Below are 22,946 nucleotides of genomic sequence, written 5' to 3'. Positions count from 1 at the left end.
TGTTTCTTAGGCCTTGTCAGTGCTTTGGTCCGTGTTTGATCAGTTTATGTCTCTTATGCGTTTAGTATGCATCTTTTCCCCCCACTCCCAGTGTCTGTACTACTTCTCCTGATGAGCCTCGTCTCCCATGAAGTCAGGGCTGACCCACACCCATTTTTCCTTCGTTTCCATGTTGTCTGTCGTGGCTGAGAAACACAATCTCCCTTAGTGCCCGGACCAGCAGCTTCAGAGGGGCCTTTCCAGCACTTCTCCCCATCTCCTTCCCGGAAGGATTTTTATGGATGGAAACTCGGGGGGAACAAACGTACAGACACCATAGGTAGAACGGTCCGTTAAAGAAAGACATGCTGCTTTTTATTCACTATTTACAGGATAGAAGATTAAAGGGGTTCTGCAGTTTGTTTTAACTGATGTATCCTCTGGATAGATCATCAGCATCTGATCGGCAGGGGTCCGACACCCGGGACCCCCGCCGATCAGCTTTTTGAGAAGGCAGTTGCGCTCCAGGAGCGCCGCGGCCTTATCACTGTTTACCACTGGCCCAGTGATGTCACGACTAGTATCAATGGCCTGGCCGGGGCTAAGCTCCATTCAAGTGAACAGAGCTTAGCCGCGCCCAGGCCAGTTGATACTAGTCGTGACGTCACTGGGCCTGCAGTAAATGGTGAGAAGGCTGTGGCACTCCTGGAGCACCACAGCCTTTTCAAACAGCTGATCGGCGGGGGTCCCGGGTGTCGGACCCCCGCCGATCAGATGCTGATGATCTATCCAGAGGATAGATCATCAGTTTGTTTAAACTGCAGAACCCCTTTAAAAAGACCTTAAGCATAAAATCATGTAGCCATTCGCCTGCACAATCGGTTTTGCCTCACGGCGTCTTCAAGGGCTGTGGGTTCACAAGCACAATTCCTACTTTTAAAACACCCGCCCATCCCCCTTTAGACGTAGCTCTGACTCCACCTCAAATGAAACAATTAACATGCAGCTCCACATTGAGTCTTTTTGTGGGGTAGCTATCTAAGGCCACATCAGTTCTGCGCTGCGTGAAAAACGCAATGTGTTTTATATTCTGTTCTTTTCACGCAGCCCTGTGAATGGGGCTTCCGGATGCAATGCATTTTTCACTGAAGTGCAGATGTGATGTGTTTTTCACTGATGATTGCTAGGAGATATTGTTTGCCAACTTTCAGTTTTTTATCACGAGAGTGAAAAACGCATCAAAATGCATTGTACCCGCGTGGAAAAGCTTGCTTGCAAAATGGTGCGAGTTTTCCTGAACGCATCCGGAGCCAGTCACGCTCGTGTAAAAGGCCTAATAGTATAAAGCGCCCCCCCCCCCCAATGTTTTTCACTATGAAACATTCCTACCACTTTCAACCCTTTTGGGCTTTTATCAGGTTTGTCAGCAAAATGTGCCAATACACTGAGATTTTACTCCCTTTTTAATATTCCTTATGTGATCTCCTAGTTCTGCCTGTTCTCCCCACGGACAATCCAAGGCCTCATGCACACAACCAATGTCGGCTGGTGCCCGTATTGTGGCCTCACTTGAATGGGTCCGGAAAGTGCGTTGTGGAACAGAGGCACGGAACCCCACTGAAGCACTATGGAGTGCTTCTGTGGGTTCTCTGTCCGTGCCTCCGCACTGCAAAAATATAGAGCTTATTCTATTATTTGTAAATGGATACAGTGTCTGAACCAGCACGAACTAACAGATTAGGCGCTCCCTCCCTTGGCAACACCCACTGCCAACAAAGAACAATTAGGGCACTCAACTATCTGGGTAATGCAGGGAAATGTATCAACTAAAAATAGTAATCATTTATTCAAAAAATGTATAATACCTGTTTAGACCTTAAAAAACACATACTGTATATACAATGTATATCAGAAAAAGCTATAAAAGCAAAAACTTCAAACCGATGAGTCAGATATATAGATAGTGCGCGTGTACCATTCACCATATAATGTCAGAATTTCATATAGGTTATAGTTGGTGGTCAGACCTCATGGGTAATCTGCACATGCACCTTATTAAAGGGAACCTGTCACCTCCAACAAACATCCCAAGCCGGCAGGGGATTAAAGAATGTTTTTACAGCTTTTGCTTCATCTGATCGTTACAAACACGCTGCTGGCTACTCTAAGGTACTGCTGCTGGCTTGGCATGTCTGTTGGAGGTGACAGGTTCCCTTTAATAATATATTCTGATCTCTATTAGAATATCCTAGTTAATACATGGTAATTCCACAGCATACCATTTCAGTTTATCACTATATGTAATGGACCACAATATGAAAGTCAAATCAATAGTTATTAAAATAAACAAAGGGCCAGCAGCGCTCTGTGAGTGTCATGTTCTTATTGGAAACCTCACTGAATTACACCTGCTGTTCTGTATCGATGATATATTCTGGATAATCAATATCCTCTTCAAAAGAACATACAGGCGATCGATGGTAGTCAGTTAACTGTTGCTACTTCACTTGTTGCCACTGGGTTGTAATTGTTGCAATCGCCGCTGTAATAGATATTGATATTCAAATGGTTAGGTTACCAGTCCTTCCCTGTGGTCGCGGAGCCTGTGTGCAGAGTATTGGGTATTAGCTGCAGCCTCTATGCCTTTGATACCTCCGCTGTTCTTGGCGTCCCACGTGATCCTTCCTGCTCCGGAATGCCTGGCTGGACCGTGAAAGCAAGGAGCGCTCCTATTTAGCTGTAAAAAATGGTAGCTTATGATCCTGTATTTCAACTCAGGGATATTATTAGTCCCACGTGTACTGTCTCTTCTTTAGAACCAAACGCGTTTCGGAGCTTCGTGTTCCTTCATCAGTGGTGAACAGTACATTGCTTATTTGTGTCCTTTTAAAGATAAATCCCTAATTATAGGGGAGGTGTTTATCACAATGGTGTAGGTCAATACGAGGAGTGGACCTTGTTCATGCAGAGAGTTCGGCAAAGCCAGCCAAACAGCCGGCTGTCAGTCACAGCGAAGGGGCGTGGTTACCGTGACTTGAAGCAAGAAGGCCGCTGCCTCCTTGACTTCAAGCATGTGTGGAGAAGCGCGCCGGGCAGGGTATTAAAGAACGTTTTCAGTACTTTTGCTGCATCTGCCTTCAGGAAGAAAGGCATCATCAGAAACACACTGCTGGCGGCTTGGGATGGTTTTGGGAGGTGACAGGTTCCCTTTAAGTTGTCACAATTCCTTATATCCTCAATACCTAAGGCAATTTTGTCATTTTTCCACATCATAATAAATAGTCACTGCTGGCTGTCTAAATTGGAGAAACATGTTTTATAAAATAAGGACGTATGCAGCGCACAGGACCAACTCTGGCTAATAGAGGTGCTCACAGTAAAGAGGACTCGCCCTGTCCACTTAAATTGTAGAGGTCAAATCTAGAAAAAACTGGGCACTCTCAGGATGCTGGAACCATCGTGTGTGTGTGTGTGTGTGTATATATATATATATATATATATATATATATATATATATATATATATATATATATATATAATAAAATGATATAGTGATTGTAAATAAGTGGATGAATAATAAAATGAATAAAATAAACAACAAGTGCAATAAATATTCAACCTAAAATATGGTGGCTAATATGTTCAGAATAGATAGCAGCATGGAACACCAATATTAGACTAGTACTTGACCCCTAATGAAACTTTAAACAAAGTCCACTCCATACATCAATATTTCTGCTGGTATGGATGTAGCGATACTATAACTGTATCGAGATGGTGCGATCCCAATATAATGTAAAATTTGTAGGGTGATCGCACTTCACTTATTACTGACTTAGAATATTGGAATGATATCTTATTGCAGTTTTGCAGATCTTTTGTTCCACAACGGTAAAAATCGCTTGAAGTGGTGTCCCGCTCTATTGAAGTAACAGCGGCGTCCCGCTGAACTCCTCTACTGTCAGTTTAAAGAGGACCTTTCACCCGAAGAAAGTATGTAAACTCACCATAAAGATGTGTAGAGCGGCGCCCAGGGATCCCCCTGCACTTACTGTTATCCCCGGGCGCCGCTCCGTTCTCCGGTTATAGCCTCCGGTATGTTTGCAGTTAGGCTCCACCCAGTTGAGCCTGCCGCGGTCTCCTTCTCCTATGCTGTAGCGCTGGCCAATCGCAGCGCTCAGCTCATAGCCTGGCTTTGAGCTGAGCGCTGCGATTGGCCAGTGGTACAGCATAGGAGAAGGAGACCGCGGCAGGCTCAACTGGGTGGAGCCTAACTGCAAACATACCGGAGGCTATAACCGGAGAACGGAGCGGCGCCCGGGGATAACAGTAAGTGCAGGGGGATCCCTGGGCGCCGCTCTACACATCTTTATGGTGAGTTTACATACTTTCTTCGGGTGAAAGGTTCTCTTTAAATGTTATAGATATATGCCGGCATAACTTGGAAGGATCCTACCTTGTGCCTACCTTCCACCCCAATGTCACTCTGGACGAAGGTTGGTATGGAACGATATCTTACAGGTAATGTCCGTCTAGTCTCCCACGTTGGTAGTGTTGTTTGACACGTGCGGCCCTTCCTTATTGTATCGGGTCAAGCGCTGTAACTTTCCACTCACGCGGCGGCCGGTCCTGCAATGGGGATTTAGGCACAGGGTATTCGTGTAGCTTCTTGAATGATTACAAGTATCGGCACCTCTCTCCGTAGTGCTTCAGTGGGGTTCCGTGCCTCTGTTCCACAACGCACTTTCCGTATTGCGGAACCTATTCAAGTGAGGCCACAATACAGGCACCAGCCGACATTGGTTGTGTGCATGAGGCCTTGGAGGGTCCATGGGGAGAACAGGCAGAACTAGGAGATCACATAAGGAATATTAAAAAGGGAGTAAAATCTCAATGTATCGGCACATTTTGCTGACAAGCATGATAAAAGCCCAAAAGGGATGAAAGTGGTAGGAATGTTTCATTGGGGGGGCGCGCTTGATACTATTAGGCCTCTTTCACACGAGCGTGACTGGCTCCAGATGCGTTCAGGAAAACGCGCACCATGTTGCAAGCAAGTTCAGTCAGTTTTGTCTGCGATTGCGTTCAGTTTTTTCCGCGCGAGTGCAATGCGTTTTGATGTGTGTTTCACGTTTTTGATAAAAAACAAAGGGTTAACAACCAACATCACTTAGCAACTATCAGTGAAAAACGCATTGCATCCCCATTTATTTCTATGGGCCAGGGCTGCGTGAAAAGCGCAGAATATAGAACATGCTGCGTTTTTTACGCAAAGCAGAACTGATGTGTGAAAAATGAAAATTGAAATGAATGGGTCAGGATTCAGTGCCGGTGCTGTGCGTTCATGTTACACATTGCACCCGTGCGGAAAACTCGCTCGTGTGAAAGTGGCCTTAGACATCTACCCCAGAAAAAGACTCAATGTGGAGCTGGATGCTAATTGTTTAATTTGAGGTGGAGTCAGAGCTACGTCTAAAGGGGGATGGACGGGTGTTTTAGAAGAAGGAATTGTGTTTGTGAACCCACAGCCCGTGAAGACGCCGTGTGGCAAAACCGGTTGTGCAGGCGAACGGCTACATGATTTTATGCTTAAGGTCTTTTTAATCTTCTATCCTGTAAATAGTGAATAAAAAGCAGCATGTCTTTCTTTAACGGACCGTTCTACCTATGGTGTCTGTACGTTTGTTCCTCCCGAATTTCCATCCATAAAAATCCTTCCGGGAAGGAGATAGGGAGAAGTGCTGGAAAGGCCCCTCTGAAGCTGCTGGTCCGGGCACTAAGGGAGATTGTGTTCCTCAGCCACCGACAGACAACGTGGAAACGAAGGAAAGCTGGGTGTGGGTCAGCCCTGACTTCATGGGAGACGAGGCTCATCAGGAGAATTAGTACAGACACTGGGAGTGGGGGGAACAGACGCATACTAAACGCATAAGAGACACAAACTGTATAGTCCACTCCAAGCCTTATATAGATAGGCTTTTAGAAGACTGCTCCATGTGATGTACATGTTTCATCAGTGATTGTGAGCCAAAACCAGGAGCGGCTCTTTCCCTTATACCTCATGTCTGTGAGCTAAAAACCATTCAATTATACCTTCACAATCACTGATGGAAATCGCTGACTAAACGCTGATGTGAGAATTGGGCCTTAGGCAAGATTTTGCCATTTTAACTATTAAGTGACGTCTGTAGTCCTCGGGCACGCTCGTCTGCGGGGCAGATTCACGACGCCTGTTGCTGGATGAAGCTTGGTCAGGCTGTCTAGACCATCACTAGGTTTATCACAGGGGCTCAGGCCGGATGATACATCTGGTGCAGGGATGGACACTTTTCTCTGACTTGGTTAGCTTGGTTTGAGGTAGAATCTTATGCCAGAATAGTGGTGCAATTTTGGCTTGAAATGTTGCATATTATACCATGCCCCGTAATCCACCAAGCCAAATCCATTTTCTGGCTAGGTGTGTGATTACCAGAGACCTTGATGCACCCAATTGCACCATATTTTTGGTGCAAAATCTTAGGTTTCATTGCAGAAAAAATATATGGCAAAAATGTGTACCCAGCCTAAAAAGTTTCCATTCACTGACAATAAGCAGACATCTTGAGGAATAGAAATACTAGTTAGCATTTTTTATTATACGGTACTGTGATTCATACAGACCCATATCTATATCACAAGACAAAAGAATGGGATTGGATCCCATCAGAGAAAGCAGGGGAAGCCTTTCACGTCTTGTCTCCTCTGTCTCGATACCCAGCATGAAGAAAACTTTGAGGTACGGAAGGACCTGATCCAGCAGGTGCTGAACCAGTTTGGGCAGCAGCTGACCAGTCAGCTTCTACATTCGTGCTGTTTCTGTCTCCCACCTTACACCTTGCCTGACGTGGCCGAAGTCGTCTGGGAGATTATGACCTTTGACAGGCCGGTAAGGAAAACCATTGCTCAGATTGTCTAGTAGTCCTGGAGTATATGGGTTTGGCTACTGTGGTGACTAAGAGTCCATCTGTATTGACTTCCATCTAGTTTCTAATATACTGGGAACGTTTCTTGTTTCAGATCTTTGGTAAGTGCTGTATAATTAGCTTTTTCTGATCGGGAAGGTAAATGAGAAACTTCTCCCTTTCAGACATTTTGTAGGTGGCTGGAAACATCTTTGAAGAGTTTACCAAAGGAGATGTCAGGGGGTGCTATCACAGTAACGCATAAGCAGTTAACAGAATTTCATAAGCAAGTCACAAGGTGAGAGGAAGATCACTGTGCATTGGTAAGATGTATGACATGTCACAGGTGCCAGTGTCTTACTATTTGGACAGGGACAGATGCTCTGGTAGAATTGTACACATGTACAGGAGCACTACATCATACCTTTATTTCCATAGTTAAAGAGGACCTGTCCCCACTCCTGACATGCCTGTTTTAATAGCTTCATGCATTCCCCATGTAATAACAGTTCCGGATCATCTATTCTTATGTCTGTATGTTGTGCCGTTCCTTTATTATTTCTACTAGAAGTTATGAATGAATTGCTAGCAGTCTGCAGTAAGGGTACAGAGGGGAGGTAACCAGTTGGGGGTGTGCACCTGTACAGTCTGAAAATGGCAGCACTGATTGGATAGATGGGGGTATGCACCTGCAGTCTCTAACTGGTTACCTCCCCTCTGTACCCTTACTGCAGACTGCTAGCAATTCATTCATAACTTCTAGTAGAAATAATAAAGGAACGGTACAACACAGAGCCATAAGAATAGATGCTCCAGAATTGTTATTACATGGGGGATGCATGAAGCAATAAAAACAGGCATGTCAGGAGCGGTGACAGGTCCTCTTTAATATTGCATATTTCTACAGTGTTGCCTCTTAGAAAACGTTTAAAAATGCTTAGTTTGTGGGCCTGCCATTGTATGACATTATCTCTGACCTACTTCGGTGCAGGAACCTGTTTCCCCTGTACTAAACTGCCTGTCCTTTGTCTTTCTTCCAGTGCTGAGGAATGTAAACAGGTGTGTTGGGCTCTGAGAGATTTCACCAGGTTATTCCGATAGCTGTTCTCCTACGTCACCCAGCCTGACTGTCACGGTGAGTTGTTAGTTTTGGACCTAGTTTTCTGCCAGGTTAGGTATTGTGGCATTATTAACCAGTAGTTTAACCCCTTAAGGACCAGGCTATTTTTTGCATATCTGACATGTCACTTTATGTGGTAATAACTTTAAAACGCTTTTACTTATACAGGCCATTCTGAGATTGTTTTCTCGTCACATATTGTACTTCATAACAAAAATATTTCTTTTTTATTTAGAAAAAAATCATAATTTACCAAAAATTGGGAAAATTCACAATTTTCAAAATTTCTATTTATCTGCTTTTAAAACAGATAGGGATACCTCCTAAGATAGTTATTACTTTACATTTCCCATATGTCTACTTCATGTTTGGATCGTTTTGTAAATTACATTTTCTTTTTTTGGGACGTTAGAAGGCTTAGAAGTTTAGAAGCAAATCTTGAAAATTTTCAGAAAATTTCCAAAACCCACTTTTTAAGGGACCAGTTCAGGTCTGAAGTCACTTTGTGAGGCTTACATAATAGAAACCACCCATAAATGGCTCCATTTTAGAAACTACATCCCTCAAGGTATTCAAAACTGATTTTACAAACTTTGTTAACCCTTTAGGTGTTTCACAAGAATTAAAGGAAAATGTAGATTAAATTTCAGAATTTCACTTTTTTGGGAGATTTTTTATTTTAATCCATTTTTTTTGCTAACAAAGCAAGGTTAACAGCCAAACAAAATTCAATATTTCTTGCCCTGATTCTTTAGTTTACAGAAACGCCCCACATGTGGTTGTAAACTGCTGTACGGGCACATGGCAGGGCGCAGAAGGAAAGGAACGCCATATGGTTTTTGGAGGGCAGATTTTGCTGGACTGGTTTTTTGACACCATGTCCCATTTGAAGACCCCCTGATGCACCGCTAGAGTAGAAACTCCAAAAATGACCCCATTTTGGAAACTACGGGATAAGGTGGCAGTTTTGTTAGTACTATTTTAGGGTACATATGATTTTTGATTGCTCTATATTAAATGGCAAGGTAAAAAAAAAAACAGCTGTTTTGGCACAGTTTGTATGTTTTGTTATTTACAATGTTCATCTGACAGGTTAGATCATGTGGTATTTTCATAGAGCAGGTTGTTACGGACAGGACAATACCAAATATTTTACATAAAGCATTTTTGAAAAAGAAAATTTTTTTTTTTTTTTTTTTTTTTGTGTCTCCATAGTCTGAGAGCCATTATTATTATTATTATTATTATTATTATAATTATAATTATTTTTTGGGTCGATTGTCTTAGGTAGGATTTTTTTTATGGCATGGGTTTATGGTTTGGCACTATTTTGGGGTGCATATGATTTTTCTGATCACTTGCTATTACACTTTTTGTGATGTAAGTTGACAAAAAATGTTTTTTTTTTTACACCAATATTTTTTTTATTTTAATTTTTTTATTTTACGGTGTTCATCTGAGAGGTTAGGTCATGTGTTTTTTTAGTTTTTTTTTAATAGAGCCGGTCGATACGGACGCGGCGATACATATGTCTACTTTTCTATATTTTACGATTTTTATTGTTTTATTTTCATTAACTTTATTTAGGGAAAAGGACACTTCTTAACTTTTTTTTTTTTTTTTTTAATGTAAAACTTTATTTTTGTAACTTTTTTTTTTTTTCGTAACTTTTTTTTTTTTTTGTCCCACTCTGGGACTTCAGCTTTTGGGGGTCTGATCCCCTTTACAATGCATAACAATACTTCTGTATTGTAATGCATTGGCTGTAAGTGTATAACTTCCTGTAATACACTTACAGCCTGCTTCCTGCCTTTTATTCACAGGTCACACAGCACTGAGGGGGACTAAGTGCAGCTGATAGGGTTAACTGCAGCTAAGGGGGAAGGGCAGGCACAGCTCACTGGTCACACAGCTCCCCAAACATCAGGGAGCTCTAAGGAATGGCTGTGATCTCCTCAGCAATTAGGAGTGCACTGCTGAGGATTTATAGCGCACACACACACTGGATCTCCTCAGCACTGTCACGGTAATGACAAAACTGAGGCGATTGGAGTGGAAATAGGCGCCTTAACAGTCTGGATTGACTGACCAATCACAGCGATTGTCAGATATGGACAGCTGTGACTGTCTCTGTCATAGGTGGTGTGACTAACCAGCTTTCTGTAACAGCTGTGGTCACTGTCCTGTCACTGGGTGTTTGCTCTTCCTAGTGCCTGAAGTACCTGCAAGTTAGGACGAGCATTCTCATCCAAGGTCCCAGCCAGATTTTTTATTTTATTTTATTTAAAAAAAATTTCCCTCAACCTCCAGGGAAAATAGAAGCAGCATGATCTATCTTGGGGCGGAATCTGTGCTGAATCTCCCATTGAAATAAATGACTTGACCAGAAACGTGGCCTGTCACACCAATTGTATAAATATGGCACCCAAGTTATGAAAAACAATAATTGAGTAATGGGAAAACCTTAAAAAAATACTTTAATTCATCATATGTTAAAATGATAGGCCCAAAAAATTAGTCAAACAAAACTACCTCGAAAGATAGTCCTCAGAGGGTGAGTTCGGAAACAAAGGGATACAATAAAAGAGGGAGACAGATACTGGGTCTCTTCCCCTAAAACATCCCTCAATCTTCACTTGTGAACACAAATACCCCTCTCTGTCTGTCCCTTGGTGTCCCTTGTAGGCAATATGGTGACTGCCCAGCTTCGTCAGAGTTTAAAGACCAATCACACCCTAGGACAGACAAACATATATCATATAAACTTGTCTGACGCGTTTCACTGGCAATGGGCCAGGTCATCAGGGGACCAATGAATACCAAGAATTCAGTAAAAACACATACTGGGCGCTCATCCAGCATCAGACACTACCAAGTATGCCGGCGCCAGCAAGTAAGGAACAATACTATTAGTCAATAGAGAGTACTTAGCTCGCCGTGTGTATAGGATTCCTGGGTCCGCTGATTGGTATTGGTTTAAAACAGCGTAAAAAAAACAACCTGAAAAGCGCTCTAAAAAATAAATGAGTTATTCTGCAAAGTATTTTGTATCAGATTTTCAAAATCCCCTGTGTGGACATACCCTAAAGCCTCATGCACACGAACGTATTTTGTTTCCATTTCCGTTCCATTTTTTTTTTGTGGCTAGGATGCGGACCCATTTATTTCCATGGGTCCGCAAAAAATGTCTTATTCTTGTCCGTTTTGTGGACAAAGATAGGCATTGTCACAATGGATCTGCAAAAAAAAAAAAACAGATTGCATATGGATGTCATGCGTTTTTTTTTTTTGCGGACCGCAAAACACATACGGTCGTGTGCATGTAGCCAAAGAGAGGAATATTAAAGGGGTTGTCCGGGTTCAGAGCTGAACCCGGACATACCTCCATTTTCACCCAGTCAGCCCCCCTGACTTGAGCATCGGAGCAGTTTCTAGATCGCGCAGGGCAAGGGTTCTTTTATTTACAATAACACACTGACGGGCGGAGGCTTCCGTCCGGCACTGTGTTCGGTGACGTCACCGGCTCTGATGGGTGTGCTTTAGCACTGCCCTAGCCGTTTTACTGGCTAAGGCAGCGCTAAAGCCTGCGCATCAGTGCCGGTGACTGCACCGGGCTTCCTGGCAGCCCCATGTAGAGCCCGGTTTGTCACCGGAACTCTTCGTGCAGGGCAAAGGAGAGCATCGGAGTATGAACTGCTCCGATGCTCAAGTCAGGGGGGCTGCCTGGGTGAAAATGGAGGTATGTTCGGGTTCAGCTCTGAACCCGGACAACCCCTTTAACAGGTGGTTCAGCTTTTCTACAACTGCCTGCTATAAACCTAAACTGAGGCCTGTTTACTAGTTTACCCCATGGGAGCTACATTTTACATTGCCTCGCTTAAAGGGGTTTTCTCGCCCAATTCCTTGGGGGACACAGGAAACCTTGGGTATAGCTCAACTCCCTAGGAGGCGTGACACTAAGTGAAAACCGTTTTAAGCCCCTCCTCCAGCAGCTTTACCCTCAGCCCGGAGAGAGAAACTACCAGTTTTTTGCTTAGTGTCCAAGGAGGCAAGACACTCCCTGCTCTGCAGGGCTGTTTTTTCTCCATTTTATTTTTTATTTTTTTTTCCACAGGGACAACAGAGACGCCTGGACCTCTCTGTTTCTCCCGGGGTCGAGCTGCACCAGTGACGGTCACCCGCACTGCTTCCTCCCCCACAGAAGACAAGGAGGACCAGGGCAGCCCAGCTCCCCTGCATCCTGCCAGCGTAAGGGTCGCCCACTCATCAAGCCCCTCTCCAGCTCCCTGCCACTGCGGTGCCAGGAGCTGAAGGGGCGACCCTGCTGGAATGGACAGAGGGTGAAGACATCAGGATGGTGAGAGTGGCTGTCCCAGCCCTGCTTCCCCCCCCCCCCCCTCCTTCCGCCCCCCTCCTGCACCCATGACCTGACACTGGAGGCAGATGTTTTTCTGGGACTACATAGGGTCCCCTCTCCCTGAAGGGGGGGGGGGGGGGGGCGCTATACAGGGGGGACGAACGCACATAGAGGGGAAGAGCACTGGAGCAGGGGGGGATAGTGCCCCTTGATGAAGCCCTCAATCGCTGCAGGCATTTGCAGCAGCGGCACTCAGAACACGCCGGCACCCCTTCACTGCCGGCCGGCAGCACGACGGCCGCACACAGATCGCGGCATCGCTCTTGCGCTTGTACGGCCGGAACCTCTTGCGGCCGCACACTTGGGAGACTGGGTACACCGCTTACCGCCCCCGTCCTTTAGGTGTACGGCGTTGGAATTAATCGCGCCATTACTGTGTCACAGGCCGTCACTTCCGGCCTTATCTTTATTCAAATCGCGCACGCGAACGAATGACGGGGGGGCGGGTCTTCGCTTCCCGCTCCCCTCTTATCCCGCCTCCCGCTCTCTCAGAAGTCTCTGCTGCCGTTCCTAACTGGGGAGAGTTTGTGCTCCCGCTCCGGTGTCTGCTGCCTGCGGTTTGCTGTTTGCTCCAGCCCCTGAGGTCGTCGGTCTGGTAGGACTGCTAACCCCTTCCTAGTGCCAGCAGCCCCTAGCTTGGACGGCCATACATCCTAGCCAACATGTCAGATCCCTCAGGGGCCTCTGGGCCCCGGTATCACGCCTGTAATGCACCCCCTTCCACGGGGGCAATCAGACCCGCATTGCTCTGCATGCCAGGTCCCAATTCAGGGTCCGCTACTTGCTGTGCCGCCCCTTGTCCTCTTGGATCCTCCTGAATGGGCAAAATCCCTTTCTCAGGCCGTGGAAAGCCTCACTAATGTCGTGGGCCGCCTTGCGAATGCACAGCCGGTCACGCTGTCTGATACACCCCCTGCCGTACCCTCCGGGTCCGCTACTTCGGCCGACCCGTCTGGGTCCCTTGCTCCCAGCGACGCCTCCAGGGCCCGGCACTCCCAGAAGCGGTCCAGGGCGGAGTGCGTATCATACTCGGATGCATCCCTGTCACCTCCAAGGGTACGGTCTCAGTCGGACCCCTCCTCTACACAGGACATGCCCTCAGAGGGAGAATTCGTGGATTTGGATTGGGATATGGACTCTGCTTTACCGTCCAAGCTGGCCTCTGCTGTAGGTCATCTCATTACCAACATTCGTGACACCTTTAAAATTCATGATGACCCTCCCAGCTCTGACAAGGCCGGTGTGTCCTTTCTCCACCCAAAGCAGGTGTCCTCAGTATTTCCTCTCCATGAAGATTTTTCGTCGGTAGTCTCTAAGGCCTGGTCTCGCCCTGATGCCCGTTTTACCCCCCTAAGAAGTTAGATATCTGTTATCCCTTCCCGGCGGATTGCATCTCCACTTGGGCGTCTCCACCTAAGGTTGACCCTTCTGTGGCCCGCTTGTCAAAAAGCACGGTCATTCCTGTGGCGGACGGCTCCTCTCTTCAGTCTGCTGAGGACCGACGCATGGAATCCCTTACAAAGGCCATATTTGCCGCCTCCGGTTTAGCTCTCAGGCCGGTCTTTGCCTCCGCCTGGGCCGGGAAAGCTATTTCGGAATGGGCTTCCCAACTGGATCAGGAACTTGATTCAGACGTCTCCGTTCAGGACCTCCGTGCCCTAGCCCAACTCATTGTTCAGGCAGGAAAATTAATTTGTGAGGCCTCACTTGATGCAGGTGCCCTTATGGCCCGTTCCTCTGCTCTGGCCGTTTCAGATAGAAGAGAACTTTGGCTAAAGGTTTGGACGGCGGATTCCGCTTCCAAATAGTCACTTGCTGGCCTTCCCTTCGCGGGCTCCCGCTTATTCGGGACCCGCCTGGACGAAATCATTTCTGAAGCCACGGGGGGAAGAGCTCCCATCTTCCCCAGCCTAGGACCAAGAGCGCCATTCGAGGCCGTCCTGGTTTCTCTCACTTTAGGCCCTCTCGCAGGGCCGCCGATCCGCGTCCGGTCAGTCATCCAACTCTTCCCAGCATAGGCGTAAATGCCTGCTTGCCGTCCCACGGCCAAGCAGACCCCCGCCTCAAGGTGTGCCCCCACCCACCTGGGTGGGGGGACGACTACTCCTGTTCAGGGACATCCGGCAGGCGCACGTCTCCGACGCCTGGGCTCTCGATGTTGTATCTTCCGGATACAAAATCGAATTTGCGTCCCTCCCTCCGGTTCGCTTTTTTTCGCTCCCGTGTCCCAAGGGACCCCCAGTGTGCGGCCGACTTCTCCGAAGCCATTTGCACCCTTCTGGAAAAAGGAGTGATCACTCTCGTTCCTCTAAGGGACCGATTCAAGGGGTCCCCAAAAAAGAAGGTTCGATAAGACCAATATTGGACCTCAAGTGGTTAAACCGTTTCCTCTGTCTTCGGCGGTTCAGGATGAGTCCCTCAGATCCGTGGTGGCCTCTCTGGAGAGAGGGGACTTTCTGTCGTCTATCGACATCTTGGACGCTTACCTCCACGTCCCGATCGCTCAGTGTCACCAGCGTTTCCTTCACTTTGCGGTGGGGAACGACCATTATCAATTTGTCGCCCTCCCCTTCGGCCTGGCGACGGCTCCTCGGGTGTTCACCAAGATCCTTACCCCTGTCCTGGCCTTGCTCTGCTCCAGGGGTGTTTTTCTACTTCCCTACTTGGACGATCTGCTCATCAAGGCACCCTCCTGTTCCCAGACGTCCACCAGCGTGAACCTCACGCTGCAAACCTTGGAGCGGTTCGGTTGGATTATCAACCTTCACAAGTCCTCGCTTACCCCATCCAGACAACTCTTCTTTCTGGGGATGTTACTAGATACAGAAGCGGCGGAGGTTCGGCTCCCACCGGAAAAGCGTCAGCTCATTCACCATTCGGTTCGGACCCTGCTTCTCCACCGCCGTCCGTCCTTCCGGTCCAGCATGCGAGTATTGGGACAGATGGTGTCCTGTTTCGAAGCGATTCCTTTCGCGCAATATCACTCCCACACCTTCCAGATGGCAATTCTGTCTGCCTGGGACAAGTCTCCGGAGAGTCTGGACCGGCCCTTCCCCCTTCCTCCCCATGCTCGGACCTCCCTCTTCTGGTGGTTACGGACCCCCCTTCTTGGAAAATCCTTTCTGCCAATGACTTGGTTGGTGATTACCACCGATGCCAGTCTGCAGGGTTGGGGGGGGGGGGGGGGGGGTTTCCTCCCCGGTCCGTCCAGGGCACTTGGTCTCCATCGGAGTCCAAACTGCCGATAAACATTCTGGAACTGAGGGCGATTCTCCTATCGCTCCGGCATTGGACTCCTCTACTTCGGGGTCATCCCGTTCGGGTCCAGTCGGGCAACGCCACGGCGTATATAAATCATCAAGGGGGCACTCGCATTTCAGCGGCTATGCGGGAGGTGTCTCACATCCTCCATTGGGTGGAAACTCATGTTCCGGCCCTGTCGGCCATTTACATTCCGCGGGTGGACAACTGGGCGGCGGACTTCCTCAGTCTGACGACGATAGACCCGGGCGAGTGGTCTCTGCATCCCGACGTGTTCGAGTCCATTTGCCTCCGTTGGGGTTGTCCGGATGTGGACCTCATGGCCTCCAGGTTCAACCACAAGCTCCCCACCTTCCTGTCCAGGTCCAAGGACCCGAGGGCGTATGGCGCCGACGTTCTTCCATGGACGGAATTTTCCCTCCTGTACGTGTTTCCGCTTCTCCCTCTTCTGCCACGGGAAGAGGGCGTGCCTACGGTTCTCATAGCCCCGGATTGGCCTCGCCGCCCGAATGTGGTTAGGGCCCTGAAGATTTACCTGGAAGTCACCGGACCCTTTTGGCGCACGGATTCTCTTTGTGGTTCCGGAAGGTCCGCGCAAGGGGTTGGCGGCGTCCAGGGTGTCTATTGCCCGCTTCATCAAGATGGCTATTGTCGAGGCTTACTGCGCTAAGGGCAAGGAGACGCCTTTTGGTGTTACCGCTCACTCTACCAGAGCGGTTGGTGCTTCTTGGGCTCAGAGGCATCGGGTTTCGGCTGAACAACTGTGTAAGGCGGCCACCTGGTCTTCCTTGCACACCTTCACCAAGTTCTACAGGGTGAACACCTATGCATCGGCGGATGCTGCTTTGGGCCGCCTGGTCTTGTAGGCGGCGGTCTCTTGATACCTCCGGTGGTTTTCGCCTTGGGCTGTAGTCCCTCCCTTCTTGGACTGCTCTTGAACGTCCCAAGGTTTCCTGTGTCCCCCAAGGAATTGGGCGAGAAAATGAGATTTTTATATAACTTACCAGTAAAATCTCTCTCTCGCTCTTCCTTGGGGGACACAGCACCCACCCATTATCTGGTTTACTGTTATGGTTTAGTTGCCCCTGTCGGGTAGTTGACTTGTTTGGTTTTGTATGGTTGGTCATTGTCTTTCTTTAACTACTTGGACACGCAACTGGTAGTCTCTCTCTCCGGGCTGAGGGTATAGCTGCTGGAGGAGGGGCTTAACAGTTTTCACTTAGTGTCACGCCTCCTTGGGAGTTGAGCTATATCCAAGGTTTCCTGTGTCCCCCAAGGAAGAGCGAGAAAGAGATTTTACTGGTAAGTTATACAAAAATCTAATTTTCCCATCATAGACAACAGGGGCATATTGCTAGGATATGCCCCCATCGTCTGATAGGTGCGGGTCCCACCTCTGGAAAGGTGGTGAAGGGCGCATATGCAGTCGGCCCCATAGAAATGAATGGGAGCAGTGGCTGAGCTAGCGTGGTGCGCTCCCATTCACTTGTATGGGGAGACCGCTTGGCGGTGGTCCTCCAGCCATCACTTTCCCAGCTCTGTTCTCAGCATAGGTGCGGGTCCCAGAGGTAGGGGCATGTCCTAGTGATATGCCCCCATTGTCTGTGATGAGAATACCCCTTTAAGGCTGGGGCTACACGACGACTATGGTCACTGCAACCATAGATTGCTTTGCTTTACAAGTAATGCAAGTGAATGGAGTCGTGTTGTGACCCACAAATTGCTGTGACTGGACAGTTGCAAAGAATACAACACTGCTGGATTTCTTGCAATTCTCTGGTCACAGCAACTTTCATTATGTTGTGAAGCTACAGTGACGCACAGAAGTCCTTTGGTAGAACAATGGCATTGCCCAGGGGCAGACTGGAAAAAAAAAAGAAGCTAAAAGAGGCCCTATGTTGTAGGTGGGTCAAAATTGACAGAAGGCGGGGCAACAGAAGTAGGCGGGGTGGCGAATACCATTGCACAAAATACTGTCGCAGGAGAACCGTATACCACCGGACAGCACAATATATTGTCCCAAAAGCAGCCCCTCTGTTGTGGTTATCAATAGTGGCTCTTTTCTGTCCTCTAGTTGTCTCCGATTCAGATACAGAGCAGGGGCTGAGGAGGTGAGACGCGGGCCACAGCAGTGGAATCGGGAGGGCATGTGCTAGATACATAAGTACCTGATTCTCGCCGCGCTAGTTAACACTGAGCTCATTATGTACCCAGCCAGCAGCAGAAAGGATGACTTGGGCGACCCCCTGAGCATGGGCCCACTGGGAAATTTCCTATAATGTCTATGGCCAATCCATGCCATGTACACCCAGCCTAAAGAGAATTTGTACCTCCGTGACTCAGCACCACCTGTCTTCCACAAGAACTGAAGCCTGGATATTTTTTTTCCAACTTTGCAAATGGCAGCACCATTGGGGCCCATGCACACGGCCATTGCCCGGCCGTGCCCGTATTGCAGCCTGCAAACAGCGGGTCTGCAATATGTGTGCACCAACCATGTGCACCCCGCATCACTGATGCAGACCCATTCACTTGAATGGGTCTGCAATTCGGAAGGTTGGTGCGGAACGGAGGCACTACGGAGCTCTTCCGTGGAGTTTCTGTCCTTGCCTCCGCACCACAAAAAAGTATTACGTGCACTACTTTTTTGCGGTGTGGACGGACCCATTGAAGTTGAATGGTTCTTGATCTGTCTGCGGAATCCGCATGGATGTTGCCCGTGCATTGGGGACTGCAAATTGCATCCGTCATATATCCAGTGGATAAGTGATTAATAGAGATGAGCAATTTTCAGGTTATGAAATTCATTCACGCTTTGTTTGGTGGTAAAAGCAGAATTGCATTATGGATTCTGTTACCATGGACCATAATGCAATTCTATGACAGAATGCCTTTAGAAGCATTCCGTTATCCATTTCGTCATAATGGAAGTCTATGGCTTGCGTAACAGTTCCGTCCAGTTTCCGTTATGCAGGAGAGGACTCCCCTGCATAACGGAAACGGGACAGATCCGTTTTGCAGCCCATAGACTTCCATTATGACGGTATTGCGTTATGGTCCGTGGTAATGGAATCCATAACGCAATTCTGCTTTTACCACCAAACAAAGCGTGAACGAATTTCAAAATATAAAATTTGCTAATCTCTAGTGATGAATGTTTGTAGGAAAACGGTGACAGTGGCCAGAATACCCAATGTTAAAGCGATCTGTCTGTGTTACATCACAATTTATTCTCGTGAGTGGTTAACCCCTTAGTGACCACACACATTTTTCAAAAATTGCATTCCAAGAGCTATAACTTTTTTGTTTTTTCGTCATTGTACTTGTATGAGGTCTTATTTTTTTGCAGGACAAGTTTATAGTTTTTATTGCACCATTTTAAGTACATGTAATGATTAACCCTTTCACGTCCAGCGCTGTACATGTACGGCGATGGGTGAGTGTTTAAAGATGGCGCCGGCTCCTGCCCGCTGCGGGTGGCCGCCTACTTTTCTAGCAGACACCTGCGGCTAATGACCGCAACCGGGCAGTAATGCTGATCGCGGACATTTAACCCTTCAGATGCCGTGGCCAATCCTGACCACGGCATCTGAGAGCGCTAAAACCGAAAGTGCGCACTTTCGGTTGCGCTCCAGCACCCCCGTGTAGCGATTGGAGGAGCTGGTGCGTGTATGCAGCAGCCCCTATCTTTATGAATGACACTAGGCTGCTGCATAGTACAGGTTCTTCTAAAAAAATTAGCATATTGTGATAAAGTTCATTATTTTCTGTAATGTACTGATGAACATTAGACTTTCATATATTTTAGATTCATTACACACAACTGAAGTAGTTCAAGCCTTTTCTTGTTTTAATATTGATGATTTTGGCATACAGCTCATGAAAACCCCAAATTCCTATCTCAAAAAATTAGCATATTTCATCCGACCAATAAAAGAAAAGTGTTTTTAATACAAAAAAAGTCAACCTTCAAATAATTAAGTTCAGTTATGCACTCAATACTTGGTTGGGAATCCTTTTGCAGAAATGACTGCTTCAATGCGGCGTGGCATGGAGGCAATCAGCATGGCTTGACTTAGGGAATGCGGCACCTGTAGCCCATTTCCTGTACACGGTGGCTCTGGATGTTTCTACGTCAGACTCAGTCCACTGCTTCCGCAGGTCCCCCAAGGTCTGGAATCGGTCCTTCTCCACAATCTTCCTCAGGGTCCGGTCACCTCTTCTCGTTGTGCAGCGTTTTCTGCCACACTTTTTCCTTCCCACAGACTTCCGACTGAGGTGCCTTGATACAGCACTCTGGGAACAGCCTATTCGTTCAGAAATTTCTTTCTGTCTCTTACCCTCTTGCTTGAGGGTGTCAATGATGGCCTTCAGGTCGGCAGTCTTACCCATGTTTGCGGTTTTGAGTAATGAACCAGGCTGGGAGTTTTTAAAAGCCTCAGGAATCTTTTGCAGGTGTTTAGAGTTAATTAGTTGATTCAGATGATTAGGTTAATAGGTCGTTTAGAGAACCTTTTCATGATATGCTAATTTTTTTAGATAGGAATTTTGGGTTTTCATGAGCTGTATGCCAAAATCATCAATATTAAAACAAGAAAAAGGCTTGAACTACTTCAGTTGTGTGTAATGAATCTAAAATATATGAAAGTCTAATGTTTATCAGTACATTACAGAAAATAATGAACTTTATCACAATATGCTAATTTTTTTTAGAAGAACATGTATTTCCTATGGAGCCCTTGCCTGTAATGGGACTCCATAGGAAAGTAGTGAAATCATCATAGACTTCAATGCAACTGCATTGGAGTCTATGATAATAGATATCAGATTATTGGTTGTTTAGAGTTCTCTATGGGAACTATAAAAAAGTGTTGGAAAAAGTTTTAAAAATAAAATTAAAAAGAAAAAACATAAAAATTCTAATCAACCCCCTTTTCCCAAAATAAAAGAACTTAAAAAAAAAAAAAAAAATACACATCATGGGTGTCAGAATGTGCAAAAACGCCCATAGTATAAAAATATATTCCCCATACGGCAAAATGGGGAAAAAGCGTTCAAATGGCCGATTCGCCATTTTTGGTCGCTTCATTTTCTACAAAAAATTTAATAAAAAGTCATATTTTTTTTTGGGGCAATTTCACCCCATTTGGAATTTATTTCCCGCTTCCCACTACATGATATGCAATATTAAATAGTTAAAAAAGTTATGGCTCTGGGAAAGGCAGGGAGTGCAAAACGAAAAAGAAAATAAAAAAAAAACCCTCCTGCCTTGAGGGGTTAAAACAAGCTGTTTAGCTAAAACCCCCTTTGTTTACGTCAGTAAAAAGGCGTATTAGTGGTCACTAAGGGGTTAATATTCTTACTGTTTATGCCATTGAGCCTTAAGGAAGTTTTACGCAGAAGTCAATGAGTTAACGGTTTTTGTCCATTTCCTGGGCTAATGGCAGTAAATGTGAGGTTGCATAAGCAGTCAGCTGCTACAGGGCAGATCCGGGTATTGATTACCAGCCATTTTGGATAAGATGCTGATTAAATTCAGCAGGGATTTGAAGGTTCATATGAAGGCAATCTCTCATAGTGCAGAATATGTTCTTTAGTATAGAAAAGACATGCAGGCCGCAGATCACGTTAACATCATTGTTTTATAATTGCATTGGACCTATGGACTAAAACTTGTTTGTCTAACTCCAGATCTTTTGCTGGCCATGCCCTCTTCCAGTTGATTGACATATGCCATTCAGAAGCTAGGCCTTGTTGGTCAGCTTGAAGGGGGAGTGGCCAGCAGAGGAGCTAGAGTGCTAAGTGGCTCGGGCCCACCCTCATTGCACTTAAAACCTAATTAACATATGGATTCGGGTTTTTCTTTTCTTTAGGCCCCTTTCAGACGAGCGAGTTGCATACTGTGGACTCGCAGCGTGAGTATCAGACAGCTCCCATCCTAAACTTCCAGCACTTTACGGGGTCGCATAGCATTATATTGATTTATGATGCTATGTAACCCTTACAGTTCTGGAATGTATTAGATGACACTGACATAACGCTGTCAGTGTTATACAATACATTCCAGACCTCTAAGGGTTACATAGCATCATAACTCAGTATAATGCTATATGACCCCAGCAGTGCTGGAAGTTCAGGACGGGAGGTGCGCTTCAAGTACAATGCGTGACACTCGCTTGTCTGAAAGCGGCCTTATAAAGATGGCAGACGGATATTTAGTAGCCTGTTCTTGATGCATCATGATGTTCCTTTCTTGCTTCTTCTCAGTGAAGTCAGGTTACCCAGGCCACTAAGACGGCACCTTCGGAACAGAGAACCATTGTGGATTGGCTTCTATACCCCATAGTGTGTGATGCCAAATGGGGGACGCAAAGCAAGAGGAAAGACAGACCCGTAAGCTTTGTGGATGGCGTCCCTATGTAACGTGTGCTGAAGATAATGTAAAGAACTGGGAAATATAAAAGTAAAACCCTTTCACTTCTGGTCAGAGGCAAATGTTCCCTGTAGCGCTGTGGTTTCTATAAGAATGTTCCACGGTAGTAAGAACCTCAATGAGCAAACCGTGCCAGAAGTGTACCGCTGCCCCAATCCCCCACAGTGCCACATTGTCCTCATGTTTGAGGGGTGAAGGGGTCCTCCAGGCAATGTTGTGTGCCCAAGTGCCACGTATGCATTATGGGATGGATTGGGGGAGGGGAGAAGAAGGTGGGGTTAGGAGGGTCTAGAGCTTTCCTTGATGGACTTGTTTTAAAATAAAATTAAACACAAGAAAATACAAAAAAAAATGAAACGGATTTAAAAAAAAAAAAAAAAAGAAGCAAGCCGTCAGACGAGATCATCAGTTGGCGGAAATGAAATTTGCGTGAATGCAAACAAAAATATGCAGCTAAACTTTCTGTGAAAAGAAAAAGTGCAAATAAAACTTACAAAATGAACTTTAGCTTGTGTGGTATAATATTTGTGGTTTTCTTTGTTTCTCATATGATATCAAGGTCACCATAGCCTAGTGATGGAACAAACCCAACAAGGCATGTCACCAGGCTCAACACATTGGCCTAGGACGAGGGCTGGATAATCCCACCCTTCGGGCTCATCCGGTGTGTTTGGGATCCGCAAAACATGGATACTGCCCGTGTGCATTCTGCATTTTGCTTAATAGACCAGTCCTATCCATGTCCGTAATGCCGTCAATAATAGAACAAGTGGTATTTTTTGTGGAACGGAGATA

The 22,946-nt window shown here is 46.4% G+C and overlaps 1 protein-coding gene across 2 annotated transcripts in view; it reads left to right on the top strand.

Annotated features, from left to right (window-relative positions):
* TNPO3 (transportin 3) overlaps positions 1-22,653 on the top strand; it is a 55,063-nt gene extending 32,410 nt beyond the window's left edge. For both annotated transcript variants that reach the window (XM_040413501.1, XM_040413500.1), the window contains exons 20-23: positions 6,737-6,904; positions 7,106-7,218; positions 7,961-8,055; positions 21,986-22,653. In XM_040413501.1, coding sequence (XP_040269435.1) covers positions 6,737-6,904; positions 7,106-7,218; positions 7,961-8,021 — 342 coding nt within the window. In that variant the 3' untranslated portion in view covers positions 8,022-8,055; positions 21,986-22,653. The remainder of the gene's footprint in view (positions 1-6,736; positions 6,905-7,105; positions 7,219-7,960; positions 8,056-21,985) is intronic.
* The last annotated feature ends 293 nt before the right edge of the window (positions 22,654-22,946 follow it).

Source organism: Bufo bufo, chromosome 1 (genome assembly GCF_905171765.1).
Source record: "Bufo bufo chromosome 1, aBufBuf1.1, whole genome shotgun sequence".
In the NCBI taxonomy this organism is placed as follows: Eukaryota; Metazoa; Chordata; class Amphibia; order Anura; family Bufonidae; genus Bufo; species Bufo bufo.
This window is presented reverse-complemented; position numbering and strand designations above follow the sequence as displayed.